This window comes from Phascolarctos cinereus, unplaced genomic scaffold, assembly GCF_003287225.1.
Source record: "Phascolarctos cinereus isolate Bilbo 61053 unplaced genomic scaffold, phaCin_HiC Scaffold_2;HRSCAF=192, whole genome shotgun sequence".
NCBI classification, from domain to species: domain Eukaryota; kingdom Metazoa; phylum Chordata; class Mammalia; order Diprotodontia; family Phascolarctidae; genus Phascolarctos; species Phascolarctos cinereus.
The window spans coordinates 312,367,848-312,378,366 of NW_027555625.1; the positions used below are offsets into that span (position 1 = coordinate 312,367,848).

Sequence of the window (10,519 nt, forward strand, 5' to 3'; positions counted from 1 at the left end):
GTCTAGTACCCATCCACTTCCTTTCACCCCTGAACACAGAAATTTCTCCCCATTCCCCCCCAAAAAAAGCACTACATGTGAGATTAAGGAAAGAGCACTGGCCCTAGAATCAAAGCACCCCAGTTCAAGCATAGCCTCTGCCAATACCTGTGTATCCTTGGGCAAGTCAATGAACATCACCAAGCCTCAGTTTCCCCATATGTAACAGAATTGGACTAGAATGGTCTCTGTGGTCCCTTCCAGCTTTAAATCTATGAATCTGAAATCTATGAATTTATAAATATGAAAATCCTATGAATTTATTAATAGTTTGTTTTGGGACAGAGAAGGGTGAACATGAATTTGGAAGAGACAATGGTGGAGATTTGTCCCACTGCATTCTGCTCAAAGTATTCCCTGTGCCCCCAGAAACAAGAAAGTTGTGAACTATGGTATGAGGAAACAAAGAACCCTCAAGAGAACAAGGTGACTGCACACGAAATGAAAATAAAAAGACTGAAACTTGCACCCAGGAACTGGAGACATTTTTTAAAGCTAAAAGGAGTTTTGGAATCCATCAATGTTCTATTAGTCATTTTGGCCTGTATTCTCCCCTCCATCTTCTCCTTCATCATCATGTTCCCCATCATCTTCCTCTTCTTCACTTTCCTCTTCATCACCAACACTGTCCTCCAAATCTTCTTCCTCATCTCCTTCTTCTTCCCCTTCTTCATTATCGGTATCAGATGCCAGGTAGTACTGTAAGGGATTTAACCAGATATCATCTTTGATGACCTCTCCTAACTCATCTGCCCCAGCATCGGTATGGTCTGAGAACCAAGTGAAAAAGCTGTCTTCTCGAAACCTTTTGCGGCCATCTTTAGTCTGGATCTTTTTCCGGCGCTTGGTCAAGTCCTTTCCAGATTTCCAATGGATTTCAGTTGACTTTGAAGCGAGATCCCCACTTCCATCAAGGTGAAACTCTTTGGAGATCACTTTATTTTCAAAGTAAGGGTTTTCATCAAAATAAAAATCTATTCTGTAACCCGATTTCACGTCTTCGAATTCTATCACTTCAATCCTAGTCAAGTGATGCAGGGCTTCCTCATCTTCCTCCCCAAGCAGCGAGGATAACTGAGGGTGGCTGAGAAGGGTGGTCGCCCAGAAGTCCGGTATTTTGGTGATCCACTCGGACCTCTTCCGGAAGAAAGGCTGGCGGAGCTGGTTATAGTTCTGTTCCACTTTCAAAATTTCCACACTGGCTCGCTCATTCAGCTTGTCTATTTCACTCTGCACTTCATCGATTCGTTCGACTGCTTCTTGTAGCTGTGTTTCCGAGGTCTCAAGGGCTTCGTGGAGGTTGGCGGCGAGCTCCTTTTTGCTGACTTTGGCCGCCGGCGCTGACATGTTGCTCTCTACGCGCTCACGGGCTCCTAAGTGGACCAGCGGTGGGGCGGCTGCTTTCTCACCTCACACGCCACGCCCGGGAAGCGGCTTCGCTTCAGTCCACGCCCCGCCCTCGCCGGGATCACTAGTTCAGGCCGGCTCTGGCTCTGGCTCTGCCTCCGTCCTCTCTGCGGCTGCGCTGGAGCTGGTGCTGATGCTGATGTTCCGCCTCCTTCTCCGTCGGCACCTGATCTCTCCGTGTGGCCGCACCAGCAGGGAGGCGGGGAGGGGGAGACAGAAGAGGAGAACGGGAAGGGGCGGAGGCCGGGGCAATGTGGACCAGGGTCTGAACTTTGGCTTACGCTGTAGGAGCTGGGCTGCTTAGAATACAAAGATGCTAACGTGTTCCTCCTTCCCCCAAGTTGGGGCAGCCAGCTCTTGTCATGCCCAGGATGCCACCAGCACCATCCCTACCACTGTCTCCTTCACATCCTGCCCTGCCTCTTTCTCCTCCCCTTCCTCCTTCTTCTCCTCCCCTTCCTCCTTCTTCTCCTCCTCTTCCTCTTTCTCCTCCCCTTCCTCCTCATTCCCTTTCTCTCCTCTTTCTCCTCCCCTTTTCCCTCCCCTCCATTCCCTTGCTCTCCTTCACTTTCTCTTCCCCTCCCTTTCATCCTCCTCTTCATTCCCCTTCTTTCTCCTTCCCTTCCTCTCATTCTTTCTTTCCTCTTTCTCCTTCCCTTCGTCTCTTCCCCTTCCTCCTCTTCATTCTCTTTCTTTCCTTTCCTTCCTCTCTCTTCCTTTCCTTCTCATTCCCTTTCTCTCCTTCCTCCTCTCTCTTTTCCCCTTCCTCCCTCCTTCACTGCCTCCTCCCTTTTCTTCCAACTTTTCTCTATCTTCCTTCTCTTCTTCTCCCTCCTTCTTTGTAATTCTCATGTCTTTCTCCCCCTCTGTCCCTTTCCTCTTCCTTTTTGTCTCCTCTTTCTCTGAGGTTATGAACCTGGGTGATTGTGGAACTGGTAGTGCCCTTGATAGAAATAAGGATGTTTGCAAAGGATATGCTTAGCATGAAAGGAAATAAATTCATTTGGGGGTATAAAATAGATTTAGAGGTGGAAGGCATGTTGAGTTTAAGATGCCTAAGAGATATCTAGGAGGAGTTTGATGATAAAGAATTGGAGATGAAAGATCAGAAATTGGGGCTGTATATATAGATATTGGAATTATCTGCTTAAAGACACTTGGACCCTTGAAAACTGAAAAGATGAGAGGGAGAGGGAGGGAGAAAGAGAGACAGAAAGACAGACAGAGACAGAGAGGCAGGAGAGAGGGAAGGAAGGATAGAGAAGAGAACTCACAAAGGAGCCCTGGGAATCAACTGTACTTGGGTGGCAGGAGATGTATTATGATCCAGCAAAGGACACTAAGGCATGGTCACAGAGGTGGGAGGAGAATCAGAGAGCTATGTCATAAAAGCCAAGGGAGGAGAAAATGTTGAAGAGGAAAGAGTAGTCATTGGTATACAAAACTGCAGAGAAGAAGGCCCAGGACTAAGAAAAGACTGTCAGATGAAGCAGTCGAGAGATTGTTAGACCTTGGAGACAGTTGTGGTGAGATCAGAAGCCAGATCACAATGTATTATTGAGAACCAGGGTTCAGCCCCTGGTTGGATGGTAAGGAAATAGAATAAGATTTTTAACCTAGGGTCTGTGAACTTCTTTTGTTTTTTAATATTCTGATAATTATATTTCAATATAATTGATTTCCTTCAGAATCCTATGTATTTTATTCTATGCGTTTAAAAACATTATTTTGAGAAGGGGTTCATAGGCTTCACCAGAATGCAAAAAGGAACCTTGACACAAAAAAAGATTAAGAATCCTTGGCTAAACTCTAGGCCACAGATGATTTTAGGAACTGGTAAAAACAGAAGTGAGATAAGGGCCAGTTGCTTGAAAAGATGATGAGCAAGTGGTGGTTTTTTTAAAAATGAGGCAAACCTTAGCTTCTTTTTAGGCACTGAGGACAAGAAAAGTAAATGGGGAGATATTGGAGATGATAGACAGAAAGGTCATGACCAGTAGAGCAAGCTCCTGAAGGAAGGGGTTAGGAGGGAATGGGATCAAGTATTTAGGTATAAGACTTGACCTTGACAAAGAGAAGAGTCACTATTTTCTCAAATAAGAGAAAAAAAAGTAAAGAGTGGGTCAGAGTCAATAAAAAGGGGCCAGAGGTTAAGTCATGGGCTAGGGTGAGAAATAATCTATGGAGGTATGAATTGCCATGTTTATTTCATCTTGCAGAATGATGTTTCTGGAAAAGATAAAGCCCAGGAAAATATCCAGAATGGAAATGGTAAGAATTCCCTAAGTACCAGCCTTAGGTGGAGGAGGAACAACTAGATGCCGTCTCCTGCTCTCTCCAACCAGAGAGAGGAAGGGAGGGGTGAGGACTGCTGCGAAGGGGTGAGTTTCTGAGTTGACTTCATCTTGCAGAATGATAACTATCTGGAGATGAATGTCCTGGAGAATAGGAAAGTAGCTGGGTAAGAAATGAAGGAAACGATGAGAGAATTAAAATTAATTAATTAATTATTGGAAGATTTTGAAGAAGCTCTCCAATGTCCATCCTCCATCCTCTCCAATCAGAGGGAGGGGTACGAGGGGCAGGGGAGGGGAAGAAATGATGAAGAAAATTCCCTAGATGCTCACCTTTAAATAGTGGAGGATATGGAAGCAGTTCTCCATCCTTTACCCTCTCCATTCAGAGGGAAGAGTTCCAAGGGTAGAGGTGCTGAGGAAGGACGACGTGGAGAGATTTTGAGATACTGGAGTAGGGAAGAAAAGGATACTCTGTGTGAATTGCCTCTTTTGTAGACAAGTAAAAGGTGAAAATATCTACTGAGAGAAGGTGAAAAAGGCAATGAGGGTTTGAGTCAGGAAGAGAAGGTTTGAACAGTTAAGGAGATTGAGGTATTCAAGGAAAAATAAGAGTTTTATCATATTGAGGAGTAAGAACATATTTGAGAAAAAATAACATGAATTTGTAGTGGGGCCAGTCGGCATTATGGTTGGGGACTAGCAAGGTATAAATGGTAATAAGATCTGGAGGCAAAGGAAATATGTGGTCAAGACAGTGAAGATGAGGAAAAGGCCTCTATAGGGATGAGGAAGGATGGTTGGTGGTTACAGTGAAGACAAAGAATATTTTAAGAGGAATAAGGCAGAGGAAGAGACAGAAGAACAGGTTATTGCAATCAGAAAGGGAATGTCAGAGTCTCAATTATGAAGGTGGCACATTTATTGGTGATACAGAGACATTACATGTCCATCCCTGTGGGTAGCTAAGTAGGGTGAAGTTCCAAGCCATGGGAGTTTGAGAAGTTTTACTTTGTGGTTTTTTTTAATTTAAAAGCTGTGATGTTTAGAGGTCAGGGAGGGACATCAGCTAGAAGCTGTAATAGAGAACAAGACTATAAATGGGGTACTGAACTCCTTGAGAAAAGAGTCTGACCTAGGGGCCAGTAGATCACAGCAATAGGGATCTTGGATAGATGGGTATAGATGAATAATTTGAACCCCAGGAAAAGTTATTGAGTAATGGTAACACAAGAGTCTGAAAGTTGTGGGGAGGGGAAAAACAAGTATGTCAATTACTCCTGCCCGTTGTATAATCAAAGTATGTGAAAGAAGCAATAGCTGACATTAGAAGTGGCATCTTTTGGATAGTGTCTTCTGAAAAAAAACTAGGTTTCCATAGATATATGAAGATGAAAAATGCAAAAAGAAATCTAGGGTAAGGGAAGTCTGTTAAATAATTAAATGGTAGTTCCAGAAATTGCAGTGGAAAGGAAGGGCCAAGGAAGAAAGCAGTTGCATGTTAGAGAATGTGAAGGCTTGGGACATGGCATTGATAATTATTAAACAACATCACAAAAACTGAATTTAATTTAATAGAGAGGAAATAACCAGTTATTAAAGTGAGAGTCATTTCTGAATCAGCAGTCAGAGCATCAACTAGTTAAATCAAAAGTAAACTTACAATAAATTACAAGAAATGATAAAGATAAGAAGACATATTGGCTAATTTAAAAAGCTTCAGCCTAACCAATTCTAAAAAGCTATTGAATCTGAAATATAGGAAATTAATTTAGCAAAGGCAATGACTGATTATCTCTTTTTCTTACAGTTTAGCTGATGTGAAGCTCTATGAGCCAAGAAACAGCCAGCAAACACATGATCTTTTTGTAAGATGGAGAGACATGACAGGCAAAGGCAGCATTGGTTTAGAGTACAACCTCATTTGCAAAATATTAAAAAGAATATCAGAAGATTAAAAGCAGTATTTCCATATATAAGTATATGTATATGATGTATATGAAAGCAGTAGAAAGAGCAGTTAGTCTACATAAAACTTGGCATGCTACACAACTAAACCAGGTTACACCAAAAGCATCACTAAAGAAAATTGGAAGGACAACAGCTGGACTAGCAGATGTGCCAGTGATCCATAGTTCTCTAGTTTAATCATCAATGACAGTAGACAAACATTTAGACTCAATACCTCAGTGCCTAATTATATGAAGGAAGAGAAATGGCACTTAAGAAGAGTATCTTAAGAAGAGCACTTAAGAAGTTATCAGGAAGAGCAACTGGACTGAACCAAGTGGAAGCAGAGGAAATCCCCACTAGAGACAACCCCATTTTGAAGACAAAAAGATGTCAAACAATTGGGAGAAATCACTTTGAATTATTAGTAAAAACAGAGAACTGAGAGGACATCAGCAACTATCAACCCCTATGCCAATTTTCTTGTCTCTCTAAAGGCAGTGTGACATATAAGGTTGGTCTTGGACTCAAGAAGACCTGTCTTCATGTCCTGCCTTTAAGCTCCAGTAGCTTAAAACTTCATTAAAGACTTTTGGAACACCCTATATAATCACATTCTGTGTCCTTTGTGTATTTTCTCTGCACTTAAACCATGAGCTTTGTAATGAGAGAAATCGTCTTTTTTTTTTTTTTTTGCTTTTTGCTAGGCAATGGGGGGTTAAGTGACTTGCCCAGGGTCACACAGCTGGTAGGTGCCGTGTGTTGTGTCTGAGACCGAATTTGAACTCAGGTCCTCCTGACTCCAAGACTGGAGCTCTATCTACTGTGCTACCTAGCTGCCCCAGAAATTTTATATAGGGTTAATTCTGCCCCTGTGAGGTACTTAATAAACATTCATTTAATTGAAACATTGAAATACACTCATAATCGATGAATATTTATTCCATCATGCCAACATTTATTCCACTTATGGCCAGAGCTATATTGGTGACAAGGATCAGAGGACCACAAATTTCAAGCTAGAAGGGCCATTAGAGTCTATCTATTCCAAATCTCTCACTTTATAAATGAGGAAACTGAGGCCCACAGAGGTTGAATGAATTGCCCAAGGTCAAACAAATAGTGTCAGAAATGGGATTTGAAACTGGGTAACTGAGTCCAAATTTTATTTCCCCTGTGTCATGCTAATGATAGCAAGAGTTGGGATTAGTTAACATGATGGGCTAGATGTTCCACATCCCCAGTATGGAAGCCTTTCTCACAGACTGTCAGATTTTTCTTCTCACGAACCAGTGGGGACCAGCAGCCCTCTTGGAACAGAAATTAGACAGGGAGTTAGGTATGTGTATGGGCATGATACCTCTGCCAGATTGTAACGCCTGTGCTTCCTGATTCTCTGCTAGACTGTTCCTTTTTCCTGTTGCCTCAGAAATGTAACCTAGGACTCAGGATCACACCACTCTACCCAAAGCTGGTTGGGCCCACCAGGGAATGGAGAATGAGACTCTTTTATAGACCTCTCTCCCTTTCTATCCAGCCATAGAGTTTGGTCTATTCCAGAGGTTATGACTGGAAGAACACACACACACACACACACACACACACACACACACACACACACACACACACACACAACTGCAGCTTATGTCTCAGAAGGGGCCTCTAAGCCAAAGAGAAACAATAGCAGCACTACCTCACAGCAGGGGGCAGCTAATGTGACATATGCAAAAGATTTAAAGCTAAAAGAATCCTGGAGATCATCTAGTCCAAACCCCTCATTTTACAGAAGAGGAAATTAGGTCCATGGCAGGGAAATAACTTTTCCAAGGCTGCACAAGTAGTAAACAGCAAGGCTGGGATTTAAATAAAAGGCCTCTGACGCCAAATCCAAAGCTCTTTGGCATATACTACACTGCATCTTCAGCCATACCAGGCCATTGAAAGGCAGTCAGCACTAAGAGATAAGAGGAGAAGGGTGATCACTGAGGGATCAGAGTAGGCTTCCTAGAGATGAGATTTGGATGAGGTCCTGAAGGGTGGAGAGGCAGAAATGTGGAGAGATGGCATTCCAGAATATCCCTGCACCTATTCATGAGAGGAAAGGACCACAGCGGTTTCCTGAGACTGGATTATGGGTATAGGAAATACACAACGTTTGTGCTTCTGAGGACAAAGACCACCTGTACTATAATGGCCTCCCAACAGGTATCCCAATTGCCAGTTTTCACCCCATTGACCTTACCACCCATCCTCAATCAGAGGCAGTGAGGGGCCATAGTGAATAGAGGTCTGGGCCCAGAATCAGAAAAACCTGAGTTCAAATCCAGCCTCAGACACTTAGTAGCTGTATGATCTTGGCAAATCATTTAGCCTCTGTCTGGCTCACTTTACTGAACTGTAACATGAATATAATAGTATCTACTTTGCAGGGTTGTTGTGAGGATCAAATGAGATAATATTTGTAAAAGTGCTTAGCACAGTACCTTTTACATTTTAGACAATTAAAAGATGCTTATTCCCTTCTCCCATAAATCTATCTGCATAACCTATCTGAATCATCTTCTTGAGGCTCAGGCCTAACACTGCCATTCACTATCCTGCTCAAAAATCTTTAGTGGCTCTCCAATGCATAAAGGATCAAGTCCTATACCGCCCCCCCAACCTGACATTTAAGTCCCTTCACAATCTAGTCCCTAAATACCTTTCCATCCTCATTTTAAACAGTTCCTGTTTGTGTATATTCTAACCTCTAAACAAAACAGTCTACTCACCATTCTTTATATTTATCCACTCAGCCGAGCTCTCTCAAATTCCCCTACAAATGACTCTAAAATAATGCCTCAAATTGAATTCTTGCGTGACAAAACTAACAAAAAAGGTTGACTGAAACAATTCTCCAACCCAAGACAATTTAGGAGGTTGGCAAAAAAGGTCTGTCTCACCAAAGATCTCAAGAACACGGCACAGGTGAAGGCAGTGCTGGTAGCAAAGGTCATGCCTTGGAGGAAGCTGCAGCAGCTTCAGCAGCTCTCAGCCCACAGGTGGTGGGGGTGAGGGTGGGGGTGGGACTGAACAACTGGTTGGAAGGAAGTTGCAGAGGACACTTTGCTGGTGCTGGGATCAGACCCTGTGGCATTGCCCATATGCAGTTCCAGGTCACCATCCCAGAGGCAAAAGGAAAGATAGCACTTGAGGCCGCAGAGAAGCAAGGAGGACCTGGTCACAGACCCAAGGTCAGGAGGAGTGTTAGTGCTGGTGTCTACAGGAGAACAAAGTCCCTTCCTGGGTAAAGATCAGAGTACAGAACAGGAGAGCAGTGACCACACTTCTCCTTACATGATACCACCTTGGAAGCATGTAAAACCTACAGACCTCCCAGAGCCAGCTCAGCAAACAGCAGCAAGAAAGGCTTAGAGATTGGGACAGTTCCCCCTCTACCCTGGGAGCAGAGTTCAACTTTAACATGAAGTTGAACATCAAGAAATAGGCTGGGAAAATGAGTAGACTACAAAGAACCTAACCATAACAAGTTACTATGGTGACAGGAAAGATCAAGATACAAACCCAGAAGAAGACAATGATGCCAAAGCAGCTATAAGCAAAGCCTCAAAGAATGTGAATTAGATATGATCCCAACAAGAATTACTAAAAGAGCTTAAAAAGGATTTTAAAAAATCAAATAAGAGAAGTAGAAGAAAAAATTGGGAAAAGAAGTGAGAGTGATGCAAGAAAATTATAAAAAAGAGAGTCAACAGCTTAGTAAAAGAGGCACAAAAAATACTGAAGAAAATAAGACCTTAAAAAGCAGAGTTGGTCAAATGGAAAAAGAGGTATAAAAACTCACTGAAGAAAATAATTCCTTGTCTTTGGCTGAAAAAAAAAGGAAAAAAAGAAAAGAATTCCTTAAAAAGTAGAATTGGGCAAGTGAAAGCTAATGAGTCCATGAGACACCAAGAAACAATAAAATCAAAGGAAAGAAAAAATGGGAAGATGTATGAAATATCTCATTGGGAAAAAACTCATCTGGAAAATAGATTGAGGAGAGATAATCTGAGAATGATTAGACTACCTGAAAACCATGATCAAAAAAAAGAGCCTGAACATCATATTTCAAGAAATTATCAAGGAAAATTGCCTTCCTATCATAGAACCAAAGGGCAAAATAGAAATTGAAAGAATCAATCATCACCTCCTGAAAGAAATCCCAAAATGAAAGTTCCCATGAATATTAGAGCCAAATTCCAGAGTTCCCAGGTCAAGGAGAAAATATTTCAAGTTGCTGGAAAGAAGCAATTCAAATATCATGGTGCCACAGTCATGATCACACAAGATTTAGCACTTCCACATTAAAGGATAGAGGACTTAGAATATGATATTCCAGAAGGCAAAGGGGTTGGGATTACAGCCTATCCAGCAAAACTGAGTATAATCCTCTGAGGGGTGGGGAGGTGGGAACAGACATTCAATGAAATTGAGGATTTTCCTGAATAAAGCATTGTCCCAGTAAGCATTTCCTGGTAAAAAGACCTGAATAGAAAATTTGACTTTCAAACACAAGACTCAAGGAGTGTATAAAAGATAAATATAAAAAGAGAGATCATAAGGGAATTTATAAGGTTAACGTATTTACATTCCTATATGGGAAGATGATAATTATAACTCCTACTAATTTGATCATTATTAGGGCAGACAAAAGAAGTGTACATAAAAAAAGGACAAGGGTGTGAGATGACTATGATGGGATGATTTTTTAAATAAAATTAAGGGGTGAGAATAACACACTGGGGAAAAGAGGAAAAGACAGGAAGAATGAGAGAAATTATTTCATA

The 10,519-nt window shown here is 42.0% G+C and overlaps 1 protein-coding gene and 1 long non-coding RNA gene across 2 annotated transcripts; one reads left to right on the forward strand and one right to left on the reverse strand.

Annotated features, from left to right (window-relative positions):
* Positions 1–496: 496 nt before the first annotated feature.
* On the reverse strand, positions 497–1,895 carry LOC110211379 (protein SET-like). Its single transcript, XM_020990630.2, has one exon. The coding sequence runs from the start codon at positions 1,384–1,386 to the stop codon at positions 568–570; it is 819 nt and encodes a 272-aa protein (XP_020846289.1). The 5' UTR covers positions 1,387–1,895; the 3' UTR covers positions 497–567.
* Positions 1,896–2,165: 270 nt separating this feature from the next.
* On the forward strand, positions 2,166–6,305 carry LOC144455923 (uncharacterized). Its single transcript, XR_013484782.1, has 3 exons — positions 2,166–3,035; positions 3,666–3,717; positions 5,551–6,305. It is a non-coding gene; the product is annotated as an uncharacterized LOC144455923 (long non-coding RNA).
* Positions 6,306–10,519: the final 4,214 nt, after the last annotated feature.

Coding starts and splice junctions, on each gene's coding strand:
- LOC110211379 (XM_020990630.2), bottom strand. CDS start 1,386: ATGTCAGCGCCGGCGGCCAAAGTCAGCAAAAAGGAGCTCGCCGCCAAC.